Below are 26,840 nucleotides of genomic sequence, written 5' to 3'. Positions count from 1 at the left end.
GGTCCTTGTCAGGAACGTATACTGTTGCAGAGATTGGAAGTGCTGTTGCTTCACTACTGACAACAATTCTGTGTCGGTGTCCCGTCATTAAATGTGGGTGTTTGTGAAAACTTGATTTTGGCTACTACATTTCCTGTTATTGCAGTAATGCTTATTACTTAGTCCTTTAAAATGGATTGCAAAATTATTCTGGTAAGTGCTATGCATTAATGTTGGATACTCTTTCTGATTACTTGCTTTTAGACGTACCTGCTTTGGGAGTGAATGGTAGATGGAGGTAAAATACCTGTCGTGCTCAAAGTTGAATTCTAGCTGAGAATTTGGATGAGGATCAGTCTCTGAAATATTACTCTTTGTAGTGTACAATTCTTATGATAACTACATTGTACAACTTCAAAAAAGATGATAAAGTCCTAGGGAAGCTTGGCAGGCGAGGCACCATCTATGGAGAGAAATGGTTAAATGATGTATCTAATCTGGACTCTTCTTCAGACTGATAGAGTAGAGGGGAAAAAGGTGGTGAAGAAAGGTAAAATAAAGCAGTGAAGCAAAAACTAGAAAATGATGGGTGGGTATAAGTGAGGGGTGATTGGCAAGTGGGTCGAAACAATAACAAAGGCTAGAGGTGAAATAGAGATATAAGGATGCCGGATAAGGAAGGAAGTGAAGGAGTGAAATGTAAAGTGAGAGGACAGTGGATAGAAAGGGGTGGGGTTGGTTTGAGGTGGGAGTGTGTTGAGGAGTGATAAATAAGGAAAATAAGAAATTCTGAGTGGAGGGGGTGGGGGAAGCACCTGGGGTAACGGGTAGAGGGAGAAAGGTGTGCGCACATTGGGTGGGGTGGGGTGGGGTGGGGGGGGGGGGAGTGGTCAAAATGGTGGATAAGAACGAGGGGCCAGGAGCTTTACCTGAAATTGGAGAAATCAATATTCATGCCATATGGGGTTTAGGCTACCCAGGAGAAATATGAGGTGTTGTTCGTCCAATTTACACATGGCCTCATTGTGGCAATGGAAGGAGAGTTAAAATGGCCTGCAACTGGGAGCTCCAGCTGGTCGTGGTTAACAGAGGGTAAATGTTTGGTGAAATGGTCATCTAGTCTGTGCTTTGTCTTACTGTTTTAGAGGATGCCACAACGGGAGCACCAAATGCCAGAGATGAGGTTGGAAGAGATGCCAGTAAAACTTTGCTGCACCTAGCAGGGTTGTTGGGATCCCTGAATGGAGGCGAAAGGAGGTGTTGCATTAAGGGGAAATGCCCAGGAGGGAAATGGGTTAGGTAGGAAGGAATAAGCGAGCCAAGGATTTACAGAGAGGGAGATCTCTGGAAAGGGGAGAGGATGGGAAGATGTAACTGGTGGAATCACATTGACAGATGTACATTTAGTGGGCAAGATATTACTGAGACAATGTTTTCTATTTCCGAAACGCATTCTTGTGGCTTACCTGCAATCTCGCTCCAATGTGATAGTACATCTTGCCAGAACCAGTTATGAAGGACCTATTTTGAAGCGTCTGAACAGTAAAGCATCAGCTCAGTCAGCATTCTAAGCTGTATGTTTCATGTTTTTCATGCTTGACATTCAGAGTACTTAAAAATGATTAAAATTGAACTGTAATTAGATTTAATTACCAAATATTTAAGTAAAAACACATACAATGGTTAAAAATAAATGTTGAAAAGATTTTGGTAAAGAAATGAAAATTTCTTTTTTTCATTCCCAAATACCCATAATCTTGTAATCAATGTCGTTGGATGCTACGCCAGGAAAAGTGGCATCCATGGGACCTTTACCCCAGCCAAAATCAAGGTAATACAAGCAAAATAGAGCTATATCGTTAGCTTCCATTTTGAGTCAGTGGCAGACCATCAGCAAGTCTTGGCCTCGTGCTTTTGACAGCCCATACAAGCCCTGGACTCCAACTTAAAAGTAAATGCTTTTCTTGTATCTTTTCTCAGAATCTGCAAGTTTTGATAGATATAAACAAAAATCATATTCTGCACCTTGTGCTGTAAAGATTTGAAAATTGTTTTCTGAGACACTTCTCTTCCATTTATGATGATACAAGATGAATGATCCCTTGTGATTTGTTACAAATGTGGTTCTCACATTAACTCATTCCAGGAAATGCTAGCCAATATTTCACAAAGTACACTTATTCTCTTCATAAATCAAATAACCAAAAAAAACATATGCTAAAACAAGCCAGTTTGAAATTTAACTAATAGTAGTTTGGAAACTCTCATCCCTGGAATTTGAGGCGTAGTGAGAAATATTTAATTGTTGTAGATATTTGTCATTTTAATTTGGCTTATTTTAATATATTCCAAGCATTGAACAGTTTAAGGATTAGGAGCTTTATTGCTAAATTTTCCAGACCGAAGGTTTACTTTCCAAAATGATCATTCCCCTGTATTGGAGCTGCTGCCTTGACTATGGGTGCTGTCTGTTCAGAGTTTGTGGGATTTCTCTGGGTGTTCCGGTTTCCTCCCATACATCAAAGATGTACAGGATTGTGGTTAATTGGCTTCAGTAAAAAAAATTGTATATTGCTCCTGTTGTGTAGGATAGTGTTAGGGTACGGTGTGATCTCTGGTCGGCGCAGATTCGGTGGGCCAAAGGCCTTATCCAGCGCTGTACCTCTAAAATCGATAGTATCCAATCTGTTACAGCCAGGTTCAAAATTAGCTGAAAAAGCAGCTTAAAACTCCCTTTTGACCAGGTTTTGATTGGGTATGATAGTTCACCATGTTAAACACTGCATATGCACACAAGTTTTAATAGTACCACAGCAAATACCATATGCTGCTGGCTGTGAGGCTGAATGAATATTGGACTGCATTAATTCAAACCTAACAGCCAGTAAATTCTAATAAATTCTCAGGATCTGTGGGATGAGATTGCTGGGAATTTCCAAATTAATTTTATTTCATGAAGTAAACTTATCTGTAAGCATTGGTAAAGTCCATTAGCAAGCTACTTGATTGGTTGTATGGAGTGGAGTAGACGAAAAGTGGGATAAACCTGTGAAGCAGATCAGTCTGCACCAGTTAGACCTAATGGTGCTATGTCAGTATTTACGCTTTCTGTGTTATTATGCATCATGTCAGGACAATATTAGAGTTTATAGATTTAGTAGCGTTCACTGCATGAAAGTTAATAGGTTCATTGTGCTTAATGAGGAATCGCTTCATAATTTTAGCGTAGCCGGGTGCCTGCTGCTGCTTGAAATTTAACATGGTAAAAATTGTGGTTATGTTATGTGCGTTCTCATCTGATGACTGACTGATTTTAATAATTTATTTTAAAACATAATCTGCATTTATTCGCATTCCATGATAGGGTTGCATACAGATGCATGGGCAGTCTGTTTTAGTGTAAAATCTTGCCACATGTTTTAATATTACTAAATTTCCAGGTTGATCCTCATTGTTATGATTAGACTGTTGATTGAAGATGAGACTCCAGCTATTTAGTACAGCATTTTCAAAGTTGAAATTCATTTGGAGACAATCTTCCAGAATGCAGTCGGTTTAAATTGAAAGCTGAAAGTGATTACTCCCTTGAATTCGCTGACTTGTATTCATCAAATGCACCTGGGACAAATGAAGAACCATTCAACAGGATTGGAACTTGGATTTGAGCTCCTCAAAGATTGCTGTTAAATATAATATGTGCTGAGTCATCAGATCACAGATTTCATTTCTAGGACTCAACTTTAAAAACTATTATTAAAACCACAGGTTGGAACACTGATATTCTCCTTTAGTTGCTGATGTATATGGGTTAAAATCTGTTTATGTTTCCACTCTGGATTGTTTTCCAGTGATATTCCATTCATTTAAGTAACTTATTTGGATATAAAGAAAGGCAATTTGAACAAAGAATCTTAAAGAGTGAGCTGTTATCTGTAAGGCTGACAACATATTGGACTGCATTTCGAGACTTTCAGTCAGATTTGGAATGGTGTCTGCTATTTTCGGCACCACATCTTCCAAATGTTAAAGAGAGTACAATCTGTTGCACAACTCCCATCCAGCTTTTATTATCCCACTACCATCTGGTTTTCATCATTCTACCTTCTGTACATTTGAGGTAATCCAAAACATCACTCCATTTTCCAACTTAATGCCCAAGACATCCATCGCCCTATGCCCGTGGACTTGTATTGGCTTCCAGTTTAGCGATAGCTTTGATTTTTAAATTCCTATCCTAGCTTTTGCATCATACTGTGGCCTCATCCCTTCCTAACTTTGAAACCCTCCATGAAATGTCAATTCGATTCCAATTTTTGTTGAAGGGAGTAGCAAATAGCTAACTAAAATTTCCTGCAAATCTATTTCCCTAACTAAAATATGCGGGCTATATGATAGGGATGATTAATTGTCTTCTTGAGGGTAAAATATCAAAGTACATAGGAGAAGCTCAAGTCTGCTTCCTACAATTTGTTTTGGCAATGACAACTTATTGAATACTAACCCATTGTTGTGAGCAATTTAATATTTTGAAAAATTACTCAAAAGATTACTCTAAAGAAAAATAATAAGCCAAATTGTCTGTCCAAGTACTTACAAGAACTTGGCACATTTTTATGGGTTAGAGTTTGGACTAGAATTCCCAAATCCCAACTGTTAAACACAATATATGGCTGACTTTACTGAGTACACATTTAATTTCCCAGTCTTAGCTGAGAATAGTTTTTAGGACAGGGTGTTTAAGAGTGTCCTGTCCATAAGAAGCAAGACAAATCTAATCTGGTAAATTACTATTCCATTCATATACTTTAATTCATCAGCAAAGTGATGGTTGATCAAAAGTGTTGCCAGCAGTGTTATTGAAATGTTTTTAATCCTCAATAACCTTCAGGAAAATTGAATATGTCCAGATTCAGCAATTCCATAAGAATTTGTTCAACGAGAGTCTATCATCACTTGCCAGTTCTAGTTGCTGGAATGTTTGATGGTGTTCTAAGTTAGCAAAAACTAGCTAGCAAGACAACCTGACAAGTAATGATCCAGAGATTTGCTAATATGTAGAGATTATATCTAAATAGAGAAAGCTCTGTGTCAGAAGAGAGCTACTCAATTAACTGATGTGGCCTTAAGTTACCTTTTAGCCAGTATCAAGCAGCACCACCACCATCCATGGATATATTGCTTCCCACTAGCAGGATTGATCTACTGAGGTGTACACTTAAGCAGTACCACAATTAACAGATCAGATCAAAGCTGGAAAGGGACATATTCTAACCATACCCATCCTCAATAATGGTCGAGCAAGTGAGTAAAGAATGTGAGGTTGGAGGATTTGCACCAATCTAGACCCAGAACTGGAGGAACTTCATCACTTTGGAACCCATACTTCCAATACAATTTGCTCCAAACTATATCAAGAAAAGGCTGACAACTGGATGCAACTAAGACAATGGAAACTGCTGACATCCTTGCATTAGCAATTAATTCGTCCAAAACCAGCCATCTTTCCAATCAAGCTGATATGGTGCAACTATAATACTGATCTCTCCCATGTAATACGTTTGGGAATACTCTGTCCACAAAACAAGACAAATCCAATCTAGCCACTTAGCACTCCACTGATCCACTTTCAATCATCAGTAAAGTATCATATGATGGAAAGTCATTAGCATTATTAAAATGCTTTTACTCACCAAAAACGTAAACTTTAATTCCTTAACATTAAGTAGGTAAGCCTCGCCACCTGAAAATTGTATTTTAAGGTATACGTCATTTTGGAAATATTGTTGTTCCTTAATTAATACTGGATCAAAATTCCTGAATACCATGCCTAAAAGTACAGGAAGCAAACGTCCTAGAGGAACTCTAGCAGTGGTTCAAGAAGACCATAATCAACCTGCTTCTCAAAGCCAAAGATGTCCACTTCCCACAAATTGAAAAGACCAACATTTATTTAATATTTATCTTGTTGACAATAGAACATATTTCTAAACAATTTTATAATGTTTCAGCTGTTTACAATAAGATAAAAGTGGTAACAGTAGACCAAATACTTAAAAATGAGTGACCTGTACGTTGAAGTTGCAATTCTTTCCTTGTGATATTGCTTGAGACTTGAATGTTAAATTTCATTTCCAGGAAAAAAATGAACTTTAAAAACGAATATTGTGCACAAAATATTTATCATCCAGCACAAATATATTTAATAACTAGAGTTTGTAGGTGGAGTAGGTACCTGCAATGTCTTTATCATATTTTCGTTCAAAAAAGAATTTGAATTTTTTAAATAAAATAGTGTAATTCATTCAGTCTCTTGTACTGCTCCATTGTAAACAAATTAACGCTAATTTTAATTCAATAAATATTCAGAAAAACTTCATCTATTTCTTGGTGCTTTTTTTCTTAAATGTCATAATTCAGTTTTTATTGCTTCATGTTGGTAATATTTTGTTGTGGTAATCCTTAGTATGTTCTTGCAATATGTTTTCCTTTGTTTGTGGAGTTTATGATGCTTGTTATTAAGTAGAATACATATTACAATTCATTAAACTTCTCTTTTGTTTAAGTGTTTAGTTTAATAAACGGTCTATGCAAAGGCTCAACCAGTTTTAGATGTGAAGTGGAGATTTGTTTTCAGGCATTGTTAGCTTGGTTAATCATCAGGCTTTCTTGGTAAAATAATAATATAATTTACCCGTCAACATCCCTGCATCAGCTCTTTGCAATGATCCATTTCCCCACCGTTTCTATTGTAGAGTATAGCCAAAGATAAATGAATTAAAAAAAAATAAAAATTTAAGTGTACACCTGTCATGTAATAGACACAAAAAGCTGGAGTAACTCAGCGGGACAGGCAGCATCTCTGGAGAGAAGGAATGAATGACGTTTTGGGTCGAGACCCTTCTCTCCAGAGATGCTGCCTGTCCCGCTGAGTTTCTCCAGCTTTTTGTGTCTATCTTCCGTTTAAACCAGCATCTGCATTCATTCTTACACACCTGTCATGTAATAAATCACAATGGGTATCTTTTAACAGTAATTCCTTTAAGTTCTGGTTTTTAAATCAGAGTGGCACAGTGGTGGCACTGGTAGACATCCTGCCTCACAGCACCAGAGACTGGAGTTTGTTCGTGACCTTTGGTTCTGTCTGTGTGGAGTTTGTACGTTCTCCCTGTGACTGAGGGTTTTCTCTCGGTGCCTGCAAGTGTGTAGGAAGTGGATGAGAAAGTGCAATAACACAGAACTAGTGTGAACTTTTGATCAATGGTTTGCATGGACTCAGTGGGCCAAAGATGCTACATCTCGCATATAAACAAAATCTTTTTATGATCACATAATTAGAAACTTTTTTCTCAAACATATTCCATAGTGTTGTGCATTCAATGATTTGCAGGTGAGCAGTAATCTATTTTCCTTATAGCCTTATTTTTCCTTATAGCCTATTTTCCTACAGCCTTAATTTCCAAATGTAGAGTACAAAGGGATGTAGACCAAAGGTGGGTAAGTACAGATGGACTGGGAGTTAGCAATGCTGACACTGGGTTGAATGGTTGTTTCCTTGTCCTTTTCCTTTATCCCTAGATAACCACTTTATTGTTATTTACCTGATGTGATCAAAGTATTTTGGAAGGCTGAACTAAATATGCTTTACAAAAAGCACAAAGCTCTGGAGTAACTCATTGGGTCGGGTAACATCTCTGGTGATAATTCGGGCCAGGACCCTTCTATGTCGGGACCCAAACAATCACTTAATCCATGTCCTCCAGAGATGCTGCCTGACCCACTGAGTTACTCTAGCGCTATGTGTTGGAAGGGTGAAGGTGAAGAAGGGTCTCGACCCGAAATGTCACCCATTCCTTCTTTCCAGATGCTGCCTGTCCTGAGTTACTTCAGCTTTTTGTGTCTATCTCCAGTGCTAATTTTTTTTATAAACCAGCATCTGCAGTTCCTGGTGTCAACTAAATATGTTTTAATGTATTTGCTTGAGATTGATTTAATCAAAATCTGTTGCATTCAATAGCTTTGTCATTTTATGATTTGGTTTGATATTGTTGAAGATGTAAGCTGGCAAAGGTGAAGCCCATTCTCGAGCGGCAGCATTTTGAAACAGTAATCCATGCCTTTATTTTATCTTGGCTGGATTACTGTAATGCGCTCTACTCTGGAGTCTCACGAGCTTCGTTGGCTCATCTCCAGTTGGTCCAAAATGCTGCCGCTCGCCTTTTAACCGGAACTCGAAAGAGGGAGCACATTACGCCAATTTTGGCCTCCCTTCCCTGGCTCCCAGTGCACTTTCGAGTTTATTTAAAAATTCTTTTATTTGTTTTTAAATCATTGAATGGCCTCGCCCCGCCTTACCTCTCTGAGCTGCTCCACCTATATGCTCCTACCCGGTGCCTCAGGTCAGCGGATCAACTGCTCCTTGAGGTACCAAGGTCTAAGCGGAAGCTCAGAGGGGATAGAGCCTTTTCTGTTGCTGCCCCGGCACTCTGGAACACCTTGCCGCTGCAGATCAGACAGGCCCCTTCACTGTCCGTCTTTAAATCCTCCCTAAAAACTCACTTTTATTCACTGGCTTTCGACACTGGCTGAGACATTGTTCCTGTTTTAGTGCTTTTAATGTCTTTTAATTTTTACTGTTTTTATAGTCCTGTCGTCTTAATGGTTTTAGTAGTTTGTAATAACTTTTTGTTGACTTCCCATGTACAGCACTTTGTGGTAACTGATGTTGTCTAAAAGCGCTTTATAAATAAAGTTATTATTATTTTCATGGAGGCTATCTGAATTTTGTATTGAATATATTCTTATTGTCATTTTTTTATTTTTTATTTTATTTAATTGTATAACATGATTTTCAGTCACTGACTTTTCTCTCCTGATTTATTTATTTATCTTATTTGTTTATTTATTTATTTATTTTTTAACCCACCGCTCTCTTTATCCTCCACTCGGAGCAAAAAAAAAATTGACACTATTTGATAGAACTAGAATACCATATTTTGTTTTGATGTATTTTATCCACAGAAACTTAGTGTATGTTTAAAGGAAATTATTTCTTTTTTTTCCCCCCAGGTCATAAGAGGTTTCTTTCAGCTACCAGAATTTCTTCAAGAACATCCAGAGGTAGGTTTTATAATGTCTACTTGGGTTTTAATAAGTTGGTTAAATGTGAAATGCCTGCAAACTTGTGCTGTTATGTACATTAAAATTTGTTGCAGAGTATCTGGGAATATAATTGATTGGGAAAATTGTTCAATTTGCAAACTTTAGTTTGGCCTCATTTGTCGTGTTGGTAAAATATCAAAATGTCTTGCTTGGAGAGTAATAATCACAGAACTTTTAGGTAACCAAGTGGATACCTGGGGATGTAAAAAAAAATGCATGTAAAAATAAGGGCACAACCTGGAAGTTGTGAAGACAATATAATCAAATCAATTGTGGGAAATTAATAAAAGTTGACATCAAATAAACTTGGTGGATAAAACAGTTATTACACTGGCAGGAAATCTACAAGTTGGGAGTAACAGGCCTGTCCCACTTAGGCGATTTTTTTTAGGCAGCTACAGGCGACTAGTTTGTCACCACATGTTCTCCGGTGGTCGCCGGGAGTCGTCTCCTCAGTCGTGCAAAAAGTCGCAGCGTCTTTCTGGTCGCCGCTAAATTTTCAACATGTTGAACATTTTTTGGCGACAGTGGGTTTGATGTCAGTGAGCGTAGCTTGACTTCTCTTGACGTAGGTGCTGTCATAAATTGTCGCCAGGATGGCATAGGTTGTTGCCGGTTTTTCGGTGACTTGCTACGGCTATGACAGTCGTGGGCAGTTGCCTAAAATATTGTCAAGTGGGACACGCCCGTAACAGTAAGCTACATCCAAAAAAAAACACATCGGAAAAGTACTTTAATAAGTCAAGGGTTGGGTAAAAGAGTCTAGATTAGTATGAAAGAACTTTTCCTTGATTTTCTTAGGGCGATGAATATCAAACAAAAGCTCGTAATGTTGGTCTATGAGGATGGACATCGGGGGACTTCAGGGTGGGATTTAAAGTTGCTCTCATTATTTTGTCCAGATTAAAGAGGTGCCAGATCACCAGTTGCTGGAAAATCAGTGGTGAACTTGTATACAACGTCAATTCACGTTAATAAATGCTGGTACTGATAGTTTAGTATAACTAGTCTTTAAATTATATTTTTTCAATTAAAAAAAAAAAAGAATGTACATAATACGAATAGAAAACCTGCATACTATCACATTTTAAAATCACCTTGGGATGCATTGTGAACTTCAATAGTAGAGTTGATAAATAGCTTGGAATAAGTTTTTAATTACTTACCTTAATTAGGTTGCTTTCCATATATTGCAGGTAAAGTAACATTTGAACTTGGCTTTATTAAAGTGGAATTTCAAGTATTTAGTCCTTGGAAAGTTTAGTGAGGTTGAGAAAATTGGACGAGAGAGGTATAATCTGGATGTAAACATGAATAACCTTCAGTAATAAATAAAGTGTGAGGCAAAGAGTAGCAATGGCAATATCAAATTGGAATGAAAATATTCCCCAACAATAAAACCAATATCAACATAAATTTGAATTTTCAATCTAAACTAGACATCTAAATTTGTAAGCACCAAAGGAAATATTTGAGGAGCCAATTTGAATGCCATGGTCAAGAACGTCTCTGGAGAGAAAAACAAAGTTAACATTGTCAGGTTGATGACCTATTATCAGCTCTGTTGCTTTCTCCACAAATGTTGCTTGACTTGCAGAGTATTTCTAATATTTTGTTTTTATTTCATGTTTGCAGCACGTGCAGTATTTTTCTCATGGATTTCAATAGTATTTCATCATGTTTTGATTATTGGCTTGTAGATGTTGTAAAGCCTCTATGGGATCCAGAGGTGGGCCATTTAAGAGTATTTCCAGCTCTTCCCTGCTTTGTGATTACCTAGACTAGGCCATTGAATTCTTGAGGCAATGTTCAAATGATTTCATGCTCAAATGACTTCTCTCGATAGTTGGTACCAATGATGGTGTGGATGGTTCGGATGTTTTTTTGTTGTTCCCTAATTCTCCTTTAAACTTGAAATTTTCTCTTGATTGGCTTCATGACAGTCTAGCATTTCAATGTTACCACTATTAACATATGATTTTAATTTTGTCTTTTTTAATAGCTTGAGTTAAAATTCACCACCTACCTTGGTGGCATTCAAACATGTTTTCAGATAAATAACCTGGCCCTTTGGATATTAATTCAACAATTTCCCTCCACTGCTATTGTGATCCTAAAACTGAATATGGCAGGGTGTGAGAAAGTAGTAGTTTCAGGTAAAATAAAGATTTTATTGATGTGTCTATTTGAGTAGCGGTGACAAATGACAAAGTATTTGCTTGCAGGAGGGATTGTGGCTGTGTTTGCTCAACTTTACAGGCACAGGGGAAATGCTTTTATTTTGTAGCAGAAATTGATTTGCTGCACAAATGGAAAAGTGAGACAAACATAATTGATGTTAATGGACAGAATTTATATTTAAAATTCAAAATTGTTGCTGCTACGATTTAAGCCGGCATTTTATTATTTTAAATTGTGTATTATTTAGTTGTAATCCCAATTTCAAGATACATCAGAGGGTCATTTAAATTTTTTTGCCAAATCTACAACGACTCTTTTAATGGCATTAGGCCACTTCACACTACCTTAGGTTTCACACAGGGGCAAACAAATAAAACTAGTCATTTATTAGGAAGTGACAAATTAACACCACTGTGCAAACTGTAGTATGCTACTTGTTTAAAAAAAATCCAAAAAGAGGTAGTGCCCCTGTATTTTGAGGTCAGAACTTTGCTTTATTTTATACGACCCATGGGTAAAAGGAGAGAGTTGAAAAATAGGAACTATTATTTCTATAGGTCTCAGAAATGTCCATATAGTGCCGTTCAAAACCAGACAAAAGTCTGGAAGTAATTTTAATTTTCCTGCCAAACTGAATTGAGGATTTTCATTTTCATCTCTTGTATAACTAGAGGAGTGAGAATAACAGAGGGTGGGATGCAAGAGAGGGCTATCTTTTGTATTAAATGATCAGCAATTGTCACCAACACCTAGTTCTTTTCATTTATGAAAAGAGATTGGTGAGGCTAGATTGTTTTACTTCGGACGGAAAGAGGACCTGACTGTGGTATTACAAACTTATGAGGGGCAGGGACAGGGTGGATTGCGGGATTTGTGTACATAAGAGGTGACAAAAACAAGATGTCTAACATATGGGGAAAGAGATTTGGAGAGGATCTGAGAATATTTTCACCTCGAGGTTAGTTGGCATCTGTAAAAGCATTGCCTTAATGAGTGCTGGAAGTGGGTACTCCCACAGCATTTAAAACGTATTGAGACATATTGAATTGTCATGGCTTGGATTATGGTGGATGGGAAATTGATGGTTGGCATAGATGTACTTAGCCAAAGGTGTGCCAAATGACTCACTCCAGTTATGACTGTAATGTGTGAAATGATTATTAATTGTCCTTGTTGTAATTTGTGTAATGTTTTCCTCCCAACCAATGCTTTATTCGGGTGATAGGTCGGTTTAATTCTTGCTCATGGGAGTTTGCTGTCCATAGGTTGGCTGTTTGTGTCCAATTATATTCATGGACATGAATGGCACTATCTAAATCCAAATCTTTCGGAATTTTCACGTATAATATCCGTCTTCACAACCACCCCTCCAAGAAAACTATCTCCAATAAAAAAAGGCACTTTTTAGAAATGTGAGCCTTTAATCTGATTAGTCGCCTGGTGTTATTAAGTTTCAAGGGGTTTATGGAATATTTTAAACATATGGTTTCAGACATTAGAAACAATGGTGCAGAAAGTAATCACAGAAGACATGACAGACTTGAAGAATCTTTAAAAGAGGAAGGCTGTTTAAAAGAGGTAGACTAAAAGAGGTAGATCTGTGATTGTGATGGTTAGAGAGTCATTAGATTTTTATTATCTGTGTGCAGAGACCAAAGATAGCAACCTGAATGGCAGATCACCATCTGCTCATTTCACTCGTAGAGATAAAATATAGTGCAGAGAAATATGAAATCATAGAAAGAGAATATGGCGCACACACATAGTAAAGAGACTTAAACTGGAAAGCCACAGGAAGCAAGTGCAATGTTGTTTGCCTGTATCTGTTCAACAGAAAGCAGTCAGCCCATCAATTAAGTGCTGCCTCAGCATTCTAATGATTGCCATGTGCAGCCGGTACCAACTTACTGCTTACTAACTGCATGCACTAACAGGGTCCCAATGTCACTTATAAGCAGGATTTGAAGTTTGTCTGGATAAAGCTGGGTTTCACATCATAAAAGGGAAATATATTGTGGTTGCAGGAAGAGCAAGATTTATTTCTAGAAATGAAAATGACTTGTGGAAGAATGATCAATGGATGATATTCTACATCTTTGGAGTGAAGAAGGTGGATGTGGCTGGACTTGGCAGAGGCCCTTCAGCCACATAATGGGACTGAATGTTGGCACTTTATTAAGATTAAGTAGATAGAAAATTAACATTGTTGTGACTTGCATTGAGTCACTCGGAGACTGAAGCTGGTGGGATATGAAAGGTCATTCTTCATCATGACAAGCAGACATTCTTGTGCAGACCCTTTTAGAAGTATCTCCCCAAAATCAAAGTACAGTTTTTAATACTCTTGGCAGCAAAGATCACAGCAGGTTATTCAATTTCAATAGCTGCAATGACATAATTTACTTTTGAATTTACTTAGTCTTGAAGTATTATTGAGCTGTTTAATTATTCTTGAAGTGTTGAAGCTTGCGTAATCAAGAATCGCGACCAGTATCTTGCAGATATAACAGTTAGACAACCTTCCCTGTAAATGGAGGAATCTTCAAAAATAAAATGTCTGAGTCTCCAATTGATCTGGAAAAAATAAGGGAAAAATGGTGCATTTAAATGGTCCATCAGGGTCAAGGGTGACTTGGTTCATCTTTAGTTCTGTGGTTTTTGATGGGACAATGAGGCCAGTGTTAGATTCACAGATGCTGTCACAAGTCAAGGAGCAGGTGCATGTTGGAGTGGATGGCTGGGTGATCAGAGAGGCAAGGCTCTACCATGCGCTCCCAATAGCGAAAGTGGAGAGTGGAAATAAAATCAAAAATAAAAATATCAATGCTATTCTGGGTACTCCTCCAATTCTGATCAGTAATGGTCTCGGGAGTCCCACTTAAATAATTGCTTCCACAACATCCTTGAATCATTCTCTGCATTCTCCTGATAATACAATAATATACAATACAATGATACTTTATTAGCCAAGTATGTTTTGCAACATTCGAGGAATTTCATTTGCCAAGTCAGTCATACAAATAAAAAGCAACAGAACACACAAAATACATTTTAACAAAAGCATCCACCAGAGTGACTCCTCCACATTCCTCACTGTGATGGAAGGCAGAAAAAAAAATTCAATCTCTTCCCTTCTTTGTTCTCCCGTGATCAGGGGCCTCGAGCCTTCCGTTGACGGGACGATCTTAACTCCCGTAGCCGGCGACGTTTGGGCCCTCTGCATCGGGGCGATCAGCTCCCGCATCGGGGGGGGGATGTCAGCTCCCTCGCGCTGGCCGATCAGATCCCGGGTCGGGGCGTTGAACCTCTGCGTCTTTGGAGCTGCCATGACAGAGCTTGTAAGTGCCTGTTTTGGGAGTCCAATGTCAGACATGCAAATAATGTGGCACAAGTTTGGAGCCAACTGAGTTAGTTCGAGCTTTAATGCCAATGGTATTTGCCTGAGAAGAGACAATGATTTTCTTATCGTCAGGACATTTGGAGGGTTTTATGGAGACAGCTTTGGTGCTACTTTTCCAATACTTGGAGATACCTTTTGTAAGTAGTCCATGATTGAGGCATGTTCAGAAAGAGGGAGGATCCCTTTTCTTCAGATGGCCAAAGTCTTTGCTGGCTGAAGAAGGGTCTCGACCCGAAACGTCACCCATTCCTCCTCTCCAGAGATGCTGCCTGTCCCGCTGAGTTACTCCAGCTTTTTGTGTCTTTCTACAGTAGTAGGAGTGATGTTGAATTTCATTATCATAATTTGCCTTCATTGAGAGATGATGCCCAAGACATGGAAAGTGATCTACATTGTCCAGGGTCTTGCCTGAACCAAACTTGTTGATTATTGCTCTACAGTATAGGCAGGTAGGATGATGACTTGTTTCACTAATATTTTGTATAATGTGAGAGGTCGTAGAATCATGCTCATCCCTGATAATTTATTCAACCACATGTAGCAAATCTAATGTGGATAAAGTCCAAAGCTGATCTAATTACAGTGAAAACTGGACGGCTTTATACCCTTTGTTCTTGCTTTTGCAAATATCTTGCATTGTTTTTGTCTCATGATAATTGATAGAATCAATCATCCGCACGAGGTTATTGCAACATTCCCTGACCAATAAATGTTCCTTTATTAGAGCCTTAATAAGGCTTATTGCTGAGCAAAATAAAAAGCTCTTTGTGTATAAAGTCCATTCTCTCGCATGCTTCAGTGAACAAATCGACGATGTGTCCACTGCAGAACCGATGGCGAGCGAATCTCAGCATTGGTATGCAGATAACATTTGCTTACGAGCACATTTGGAGACACCTGGAGACACCTGTTTTCCGGAGAGCAAGGCTGTGCACCAGTTCTTGAAAAAGAATAAACTGCAGGTGCTAGAAATATGATACAAAAATGCTGAGGATACAGAGCAAATCGAGCAGCATCCATGGAGAGAGACACCAAGTTAGCCTTGAAGGTTTGCAACTCAACATCAGAAATGGTGGCCATATCTTTCAACACACCTGGAATCACCATTGATCTTATTAAATGGCCAATATTTCTTTTTCCATTTTAGCATGGGCATTAATCTGTGTTGAACGCAAAAAATAGGACTGCCACTGTCAGTGCAAGGTAGATTAATAAGGTCGCTGAAATGCTTCCCCAAGGAGCAGTAAATTATCTTTTCTCAGGATGACAGCATTCATTATCTCATCACTGCGACGCTGCAAGTGTCCTTCCTGGTGCCCTCATCTGGTCAGCTCAGACGTCCCCTGTCACATCAAGCTGTTTTGGCCCAAAGCTACTTGAGGTAATGCACTGAAAGGCAACAGCCATCCATCGTTCACTCTAGGATAGTTTCTTGTAAAAATGCCAGGATACTAAGAGATCAGGCACTGTTATCAAGTTAGTTTTGTATACATTATGCGGTGATATAATTTACAAATTAGCTTTGTTTGCTTATTCGGTATTTTATTTTAGTTTTTTATTGTAAACCAAGAGGTCAATATTTTCGTCAGTGGCAAAAGGAATGGAAGGAATGTGACCCTTGATGAATAACAAATTGGGATTGAACTTGCCTTTATTGGACTTTCACTTGTATAGCTCACTGGAGAGGGACTGTTGGAATGGCAACTTCCCATTTCTACTTCTGAATGTCCTCATAATCTTGCCCATGAGAGATGCTAAGACCTGTTTTGCATGATGGTGAGGTATTCTAACTGGCAGAGACCTCCATGAATCTTGAGACCCGCTCTGCTGAGTACCATAGGACTCCCCAGTAACATCTAGACAACAGAAGCATTGCCTTGACATACCATTGGTCTGCACCGCCATGTTTCTTCACTCACGTTGGGTGTATGCTGCATAGATCTCTGAGTTGCTGCCTGACCCACTGAATAACTCCAACACTTTGTGGTCTTCTTTTGCAAACCAGCATCTGCAGCTCCTTGTTTCTACTATGTGTGTATTAGTCACTCTAGCTTTGTTGGCAGATTGTAATGGCTGGTGTAGTGGTCTGCTGCATCATAAATAAGGTGAATTCTACCCACCCTTTGTGTGCGGTGCATCATGAGTATTTGGAATTCTTCCTCAAAGGGTTTCTGTCAGCAGAGGCTTTATATATTTTTAAGGTAGATTGCGTTCATGATAAGCAAGGAGGTGAAAGGTGACTAAGAATGGCTGGAAATATGGAGTTGAGGCTGCAATCATGTCAGCTGAAGGGACTTCTTCCTTCTTACGTATGGCGTGCACAGCCTAAAGTTGTAGGACAACTTGTTCCATTTGATCTAGCTGAGTAGTCGAGTCTTGCTTTTAATTTGTTTTAATGGCTAAAAGAGTAAAGGGAAGTTGGTGAGTAAATAAGTTGCTGGGGTGCAGAAAAATAAGGAGAGTAAGACTAATGCGATTTATTCCTTGGGAGTTAGCACGGTCCTTATAGACTGAATGACCTCCTTCTGGTTATAAGATCGAGTTATGGTTTCAGCATTTGGCAGAAAACAATAACTCCCAGAGTGAAATACAGACATATTAAATACTGGAGGTCATTGAGATTTCTTTCACGAGTTGGTCTCTCTATATTGTTATGGCCGTTTACCAAGAATTTCCCTTTCAAGCACTTTAGGCCAGTTTAAGAAATCTTGAATGTGCATTATAATTGATGGATTATATGTGAAACTTTAGAGGTAACTACAGCAGCCACTTTCCAATCATTACGATCCCACACACAGCAGACTATACAATTACTTACATTTGTTATGACGGTGATGTTCATGGGATTTAGGATAGGCAAGATGCCAGAACACATGCACTTTTTCCCCTTTATGTGACATGGTTGAATATTTTTATTTGATCTGATCAAGTAGACAGGTTTCAACTGAGATTATTGCTTAAGTAAAAAGTTTAATTTTATTTTGACATTGCTGAAGAGTAAATATTCAGAACACTAAAATGCAGCATTTTATTTCGGAATGGAAACTGTGACATGACTCATTATGCTGCCAACTGAATCAAACTAACAAGTGTGGAAAATAAAGGTTCCACTCATTGAAAAACTTACTGCACATAGATTTTCTTATTCATTCACAGGATGTGTATGTTACAGGCAAAGTCAGCATTTAATATTCACTCCCACTTCCCCCTTGAACCGAGAGAATTGTTGGGCAGACCAGTCAAATGACAGATCCCTTTGACATTCGCGAGCCAGTTGGGATTTTACCACAATCATGACTGGTGAATGCAATTCCAGATTTAATTGATTAACTGGATTTAAATTCCACAGCTAGCTTAAAATGATTCATATTTGTATCTCTCAAATAATAGTCCAGGCCTCTGAATGTTAGCCTGGTAACCTTACTGCTGTGCTACCGGATTCTTTTGGTATCTTATTACCATCACAAGATGAAATCATTTTTTTCCATAAGTAGCACATGCAATTATTAATCGCAGAGAATGTCGGAAGCAGTGACTATAATCAATTAGAATGTAATTTAATAATATTTGAAACAGAAAAGTTATTGATAATATGGGGTAAAGCAGAGAAATACTAGGTGACCCCTAACAATTAGCACAGCAATGGATCCATAGCCACATATTGTATATCTTGCCCTTTACCATCTTGCTCGTCCATCTCCCTCTACCCCAACATCATACATAGGTCATCTGTCTTCTCTGGCTCCTGCCTGTCTGACAATAGCCACAGCTCCAACCTCCTTTACTTTTAGAAATTAAACTTCTGGGAGGATACTTGTCACTTTACCTCCCCCACTCGACTCCATCCAAGGACCCAAGCAGTCTTTCCAGGTGAGGTAGAGGTTCACCTGCACCTCCTCCAACCTCATCTATTGCATCCGCTATTCTAGGTGTCAACTGCTCTACATCGGTGAGACCAAGCGCAGGCTTGGCGATCGGTTCGGCCAACACCTCTGCTCAGTTCGCATTAACCAACCTGGTCTCCCGGTGGCTCAGCACTTCAACTCCCCCTCCCATTCCGAATCTGACCTTTCTGTCCTGGGCCTCCTCCATGGCCAGAGTGAGTCCCACCGCAAATTGGAGGAGCAGCATGTCGTATTTCGATTGGGTGGTTTACACCCCAGCAGTATGAACATTGACTTCTCCAATTTCAGGTACTCCTTGCTTTCTCCCTCCTTCCCCTCCCCTTCCCAGCTCTCCCACAGCCAACTGTCTCCGCCCCTTCCTTTCTTCTTCCCGCCCCCCACCCCCACATCGGTCTGAAGAAGGGTCTCGACCCGAAACGTCACCCATTCCTTCACTCCATAGATGCTGCCTCACCTGCTGAGTTTCTCCAGCTTTTTGACTACCTTCTGGGAGACAATGTCATCTTCCAAATATTTGACCAAACTTTCTCAAAATTCCATTTGTTCACAAAATTCCACATTCTTCTTCCACTTTTTCCCATGGTGCTAAAATGCACAAGCCTAATAATCAATGAATGAAATAATTGTTACCATGGTGAATTTATTTTTTCATCTTCATCAACTTTATTGGAACATGCCAGGCAGCTGGCTGTTTTCTCCTTCCAATGCTTCTCTGTATTATGATCTCATTCTGCAGCTGTGACTATACTTCATAAGCTGTAAATTGCTTTGGGACTTCCTGACCAGGTGGAATGCTCTTCATAAACTTAAGCCATTATTGTTTTCCTTTCTCTTCTCCCTATAGAATCTCAGGGCCTTCCTATGAAGCTTGGATTTCCCAAAAGTAACCAAAGAATACAGAACAGTGGCTGCTTTCCCTACCTCTTTTTCCAACGTTGAGATTGCAAAAGCATTTTGTTTGGCCATTTCTCTCTTATTAACATCGTGCTTCTAAACGGTACGATGAGCAAACATGGGTCATTCTTTAATGTGCATATTGACCCAACACTATCCATCCACCATTTCGAGCAACATTTCAATGCTAAATATAAAAAAAATCTTGTCTGAAATTAATGTTGGATAAGATGATAGTCTAGGCTCATCTGCTGATGAAAGAGACTTAACCACTCCAATGTATTCTTGGCTGGTTTCCATAAATTTGAAATCATTCAATACTGTTGCTCATCTACTATTTTGTACTGACTTCATTTCAGTTGCCCTTGTTACCCTACATCGAACCCCAGTTATGTAACCTCTCATTTTCTTTTACATTGTCTTCTCTTCAAAACCCTCGCTGAGCTTGCGGTTTTCTACTCACCACCAGGACTCAGGAGCAGCTTCTTCCCCTCTATTATCAGGTTTCTGAACTGTCCTTCCACAAGCTAGGGTTCTGTCCGATTCACCTCTACCCCACTGGATATTTGACCTCATCTATGAAACAAATGCACTACAATGCTGAGAACTATATTCTGCACTCTGCATACCTACCCCTTTGCTCTATCTATTAAACGTGTTTGACTTGATTGTATTTATGTGTGGCATACCTAATCTGCTTGGATAGCAAGCAAATCATAGCTTTTCGCTGTACCTCAGTACGCATGACGATAATAAACCTAAACCTATATTTCTTTATCCTCCAATCCTGGCGTTAGGCTCGTCTCCAAATATAATTGTTCCGCTATTGTCACATCGCATTCAACTGCTGAACTCTTCATCTCTAGTACTATCCCAAATCACCCATACTTCTTCAACTGTTCTTCAAGATACTCCTTGAAACCCATCTCTTTGAGATTTCAGTCATATGCCTCAATATTTACTTTGATAACCTAATGACAAATGTTTAGCTCTGTTAGAACCAATGAAGAATTCATCTTCTCAGGCATTCCCTCGTGATCAAGGCTGATTGCTTCCACTCTAGAAGGTTCTGAGTTGACAAGGGCTAATGTGGGAACTACAGATGCTGCCACTGATAGGGCAGGAGGTACCTGACAGTGCCCGTGGGCAGGTAGTTTATTAGGTGTGCCCCTACTGGCTATAGAGGGATCCTGCACATTACCAATGCATGGACTTGATGTTCTCAATATCATTCTGCACACTGAGTAGACTTTGGTCAAAGATTCCCAAGAGTCAGCTGGGGACCTGGAAATCTCTTCCCATAGCAAGGCTCAGAAAGGTTTTCTATTTCGTGGAGTATGCAAATAGCATTTTTTACATATCTGACACCAGGCACCTGAGATGGGTGGTCTATTCTGAGCTCTGACACAGGAAGAGACTGTGTGTAATTAGGGCTTCAATGCTGAAGATGAATCCCTGGTTATTCTTCAGTGAATTTAGAGTATTATGCAGTGTCACCTTTGTGCATTCATTCAAATGCGTTGAAGTATCTGCTGCAGGTGGTCCAGATCATGGAAGCAGTTTAGATCCCTGTCTGTTAGACTGTGTTCAGTCTGAGATCTTGCTCTTCAAACTTTGCTTTCCTCAATCAATCAAAAACTGAAGGTAAAAGCCAATGTAATTATCAATATCTATGATATGGGAAGTGATGCACATTTTCCAGGGTCACAAGTAGTATTTAGGATTACTTCTTTAATACCCCCTGCCCTTCACTTCCAAAAAGGTTCACTTTTCAACTTCCTTTTCTTTAACACTTCCACAGACTATCCAATTTAAGTTTTCAGTCACCTCTTGCTGGCAGTCTTGAGACTTTTTTTGGCAGAGTAACAAATTACTTGAACTCTTTCATTTTAGGTTGAGGTAAAGAAGCTCAAAGAAAGGGTCAGAAATGTTCCTCAAAAAGGTAAGAGATAGAAATTTGAATCTTAATGTGAAATTCTTAAGATTAAGGGCGGCACGGTGGCGTGGTGGTAGACCTACTACCTTGTAGTGCCAGAGACCCGGGTTCGATCCTGACTACAGGTGTCTGTATGGAGTTTGTACTTTCTCCCCATGACCTGTGTGGGTTTTCTCTGAGATCTTCGGTTTCCTCCCACACACCAAAAGACGTACATGTGTATAGGTTAATTGGTTTGGTATAAATGTAAAATTGTCCCTAGTGTGTGTTGGATAGTGTTATTGTGTAGGCATCGCTGGTTGGTGCGGACTCGGTTGGCCGAAGGACCTGTTACCATGCTGTATCTCTAAACTAAACTAAAAAACTAAATGATGTCCATGTGCTTGTCCTGGGTACAAATGCCTGTGATAGTACAGTACTAGGATTTGTATTGTACCTATACCTCACCATACCTGTGTAGATAACACTAAACTCAACTTGGCTTGAAGTGGAAGCAGTCAACAATGAAGCCTGGGAAAATCCAGGAGGAACTTTGATTAGAATCGAAACAAAGTACGAAAAGAAACGTACCACTTGTTTTTGCTCCAGTTTTCATTATGTGAAGGAAATGAGCTGACAATGTTCAAGATTAAAATTATTTTTAACTAAATGAGCCAGATGTGGCTGATGTATGACTGATTGAGGTAGAAGGAGCACAGGTGCAAACAGTTTGGGTAATACAGTGGTGCAGCGGTAGAGCTGCTGCCTCACAGCACCAGAGCACCACCTTTTATACCATAGAGTTTGCTTAGTATCTTTCTGTCTGTCATAGTGATTAAGTTCTTCCCTTTCTTCCATCCCCTGTGTTTCTGCTATTGTTGGCAGAGTCTCTTCCACTTTGGAGACAACTTCACCATGAGCTACATATATATTGTGGCTATATGAAAAGAATAGACAGTTGAACTAGCGTTGATGATAAGTTTGGATTGAGTAAATTCTGGCAAAAACGGAGGGGGAGTGGGTAGGTAGCTATGACAATTGCCCCCATCAAATCAAATTCCATTCATGTCAAGTTACTTATCCAGTCATCCACTATAGATTTATGAACAGTGGGGTCCCTTGTTCCTTTGTAAATAGACTTATTCAAGTCCTGACCTTATTGGGTGGTTGAAAAGGAGTTCTGGGGCAGCGATGAATGATTCAAACTAAGCCAATGAGGTTAAGAGGTGTTAGAGTTATATGTTTACAGTTGCAGATATCAATGCTGGAATGAATATTAGGCATATTACTGCAGAAAGTACACACCACAGATGTTTTTCAGGAAAGATTACCAAGAATATTCTGGCCAAGCCAGCCAGAAACTGCCTGCATCCCATGATATCACAGAGATGTTCAACCTCAAACACACAGTTCCAACCTCCAATGGGCCTTTTGTTTGCTGCAAAAAAGCTCCATTAACCAGTTCATATCTAACCCTGAAACAAGATTGTCACTGTACCTCGATACATGTGGCAGTAAATAAACTAAACTAAGCTAAAGATTTAAAAAAATAATCTATATCCACCTATCTGAATTCTTGAGTGGCCCACAGAATGGGCGGATAAATACTTGAATAAAAATAAACTTTTGTTGAGATGTTTTAAAAAAAAAAACAAAACAAAGGAAATATTACGAACTGAATGCTCTATGGTAGCAATAGTACATTGTGCAGAAGGGTGCAATGTTATGTTATACTGTTCTATGATTCTTAGCCTACAGCCGAGGCTAGCTATTCTGAAGAGAGAAACTCATTCCCTAGCTTTTCGTTAAATACATTTGTATAGTTTAATTCTATACAAAGCGACCCAGTGATGCAAGTTCATAGCACCCTGAAAATCATGATAGGGAAATAGTAGATGGGGTAGTGAAGAAGGTATTTACTTGCTTTCCTAGGCAGGGATATTGAGTATAAGATTTGGAACATCATGTTGCAGCTGTACAAGACATGTGTTGGGACCCACTTGGAATATTGTGTGCAGTTCTGGTCACCAAACTTTAGAAAATATGTGATAGCACTAGAAAGAGTGCAGAAAATGTTCACCAGAATGTTGCACACAACGGAGGTCTTTAGTTACAGGAGCAACTGGATAGGCTGGGATTGTTCTCCCTGGAGTCTGATGGATGTGCTTGCAGAGATTTATAAAATTGAGGGGAATGGTGTCAATAATCAGAGTATTTTTCTCAAGGGTAGGGAGTTTGAACCTAGAAGGCACAAGTTTAAGATGAGAGAGAATATTTAAGAGATCGTTGGGACAAATTTTTTTTAAAACAGAGAGTAATGGGTACAATTGCCTTTATAACATGGTTTTCTATAACATTAAGTTTCTTAGGAACACAACCAATGCATTACAGCAGAACTATCTGTACATTTATCTATAGCTGGAAACCAATAGCTTTTGCACAGAATCTCTAAAACACTATTTTACATTTTATTTTCCTGCAGATATGCGCAAAACTAAAGAGTGAACAAGATGTCTGTCGTCATGATTCTCAAAAAAGCAAGCAGTTGTGATCCTTTGTGTCTAGAACAGCATTTTTGTTTTGCTTATACAGATTTTGTAATATACCAATGTTGTGGTCACATGAATATGAAATAAAGCAATTATTATTTTTGTATATTCTCCCACTTCCTTTGGTGGGTTATTCCTATTTTCTAATGTCTGAGGATACATTTATGGTACAGTATGAGGAGTGCATGTAACTGTTCTCAATAGCAGCAATACTATTGCCTTAATTATAGAAGTATCAACAAATGAAGGTTAAATGTGTGTTTATTTGCCCTTGAGGCTTATTCATAACAGAAAGGTCACCATGGCTGAATTTTTTTTTTTTTTTTGTGTGGTTACAATTTAATGACTGAGGATTTGTAACTGATCTCTGACGGGTGTTTGAATTAAACACATCCTTTTTTCCTAAATCCTTTGAAACGTTCATTGTGTTCATAGAATGCAATAAATTTTTTATCATTTTGCCTAGATAGCTCCATGTGAAATACATAATTTAGTACTGGAACCTGAGCAAATGCATAATGTTATTTGCATATGTAATTTTTGATTTATTTGTATGATTGCATACAAAGATTTTGGTGTAAATCCTTGGTTATTTATTGCTTTGGACCACGGACCTATTTCTCATGGCCTGCTCATTTCAACATCCAGGTAGTGCTGACTGCCTTGTTCATTGGCTCAACACTTCAACAGAGGTCAGATATTATGGTGGTGCCAACATAGCTGTATTCAATCCCGACCTCAGCTGCTGTCTATGCAGAGTTTGCACATTCTTTCTGTGACCATTTGGGTTTCTGCTGGGTTCACCGCTCAGCTCCCACATCCCAAAGATGTGCTCTCGATTAAGTGACTCTTGTAAGTCACCCTACAGTGTAGGTGAGTAGTGCAAGGAGTTGATGGAACGTGAGAGAGAATAAGTTGCAAGGCTACATAAAAATAAGGAAGCAGGATTCAGATTGCTGGGGTGGTTGTGCCAGGAGCCAACATAGACTTAGCCTCCTCTGTAGACTAATGTCTTCCTTTGTTTATTCATCTCTTCCACAAATGCTGTCTGGCCCATTGAGTTACTCAATTTACTGTCTGTGGTCACACCAGTTGAATGTTGCAGTGGAATATCTTGTAGCTGTACACAGTACTGTGTAGCCTGTACCAGGGAGAACCCTGTAATACTCTCCTCCACAGAGAGAGGATGAAATCCAGCATAGAGAGCTTCAGTAACTTCCCATGAGTGAATGTGAAAGGTAGTACATAGCGGTTGTGTCGTCTGAGGAGGAGCCAGACTTATCAAAGTTAATTGCTGCGTTACATTGATGCCCCCTTGCACTGTAATACCAAGTCTCCTCTGAATTTATGGCTATAGCACTTTTCAAATTTCATTGTGGTCCTTTTTATTGAAGCAAAAGCATATTTACCTGTTAGACACAAAGTGCTGACATGACTCAGCAGGTCAGGCAACATCTCTGGAGAAAAAAGGATGGGTGACATTTTGGGTCGGGACCTTTCTATGCTGAGATTCAGATTAGATCATTCCATTTTCCCTTCCGTTCTCTTCCACAAGCTCTTTACAAGTAATCCTGCCTCATATGCTCACTCTTGTTCATAAAGTGGTGACATATTCTGTGGGAATATCTACTGATTTTCACCAGTACTTCTTGATAAGTACGGGTGCCAGAGGTTATGGGGAGAAGACAGGAGATTGGGCTTAGGAGGGAGATACACTGTAGATCAGCCATGATTGAATGGCGGAGTAGACTTGATGGGCCGAATGGCCTAATTCTACTCTTATCACGTGATCTTATGATTTGTCTTTAGCTGGGAACAATTCATTTTTCCTGAATCCTTGAAATTAGCAAAACTCTTCTGTTTTTCCCACTTCATGGCCTATCATCAACGAAATGCATTACAGAGACAACGAAATGAAACAACTATAGGAAACACTAACTACTTATGGCATAGCAACTACAGCCAGAAATTCATCAAGCATCAACTATTTTGATTGTAGCTGCTCTTTTAAAATGATATTTGCGAACAACAAAATAATTTATGGATATTTCAACATCAATTTCTATTCAAATACAATATCTAGTCGAAGCACCTATCGGCAATTCCAAGAGTGAATGAAAATAAGACCTGAATGGTTGCCAAATGAGTATGTGTAAAACACTTAATTATACATTGTCTGCTTACAAGCTTGCAAACACTTCAATGTAAAGTTAGCATATCAAGAGTCTGAAGAAAGGTCCTGACCTAAAACGCCACCTCTCCATGTCCTCCAGAGCTGTTGCCTGACCGGCTGAACTACTCCAGCACTTTGTGGTTTTATTTAATTGCACATAACAATCTGATAACTGTGTTTTCTAAATATAGGAAACGCTGAAACTACAATATAACTTTGCTGTCCATAATTCTTGCCAGGCATGAAGATCAAACATGCTGTCCAAAAGTATGTATGTGGGCAGCATGATTGTGGCCTGGTGGGAAGGCTACTGGAATGATGGCTGCCTCTCTTGTTTCAGATCGAATCTGTTTTAAGTGATTTCAGGTCATAATAGTAATAATTTGTGCAGAACAGCATACGGTGAGCATAGTTGTGACCTTTCATTATTTAAAAAAAGTGGGGCAACACTAATTCTGATTTGGGGAAAAAAAATTATGAATTTTGGAGGGGGGGTACTTTCCCAAACTTACAAAGAAGGCAGGGTACTTTCTACAGTGCACATGTAAACGTTTGTTAGAAACATAGAAAATAGGTGCAGGAGTAGGCCATTCGGCCCTTCGAGCCTGCACCGCCATTCAATATGATCATGGCTGATCAACTCAGTATCCTGTACCTGCCTTCTTACCATACCCCCTGATCCCTT

General features: G+C 39.1%; 1 protein-coding gene across 2 annotated transcripts in view; it reads left to right on the top strand.

The window, feature by feature from the left end:
- LOC129710827 (protein-tyrosine sulfotransferase 1-like) overlaps positions 1–25,538 on the top strand; it is a 36,921-nt gene extending 11,383 nt beyond the window's left edge. The window contains exons 3-5 of one of the 2 annotated variants that reach the window (XM_055658091.1): positions 9,046–9,096; positions 21,412–21,460; positions 23,916–25,538. In XM_055658091.1, coding sequence (XP_055514066.1) covers positions 9,046–9,096; positions 21,412–21,460; positions 23,916–23,938 — 123 coding nt within the window. In that variant the 3' untranslated portion in view covers positions 23,939–25,538. The remainder of the gene's footprint in view (positions 1–9,045; positions 9,097–21,411; positions 21,461–23,915) is intronic. The other variant, XM_055658092.1, reaches the window with a different exon arrangement.
- Positions 25,539–26,840: the final 1,302 nt, after the last annotated feature.

This window comes from Leucoraja erinacea, chromosome 28, assembly GCF_028641065.1.
Source record: "Leucoraja erinacea ecotype New England chromosome 28, Leri_hhj_1, whole genome shotgun sequence".
In the NCBI taxonomy this organism is placed as follows: Eukaryota; Metazoa; Chordata; class Chondrichthyes; order Rajiformes; family Rajidae; genus Leucoraja; species Leucoraja erinaceus.
This window is presented reverse-complemented; position numbering and strand designations above follow the sequence as displayed.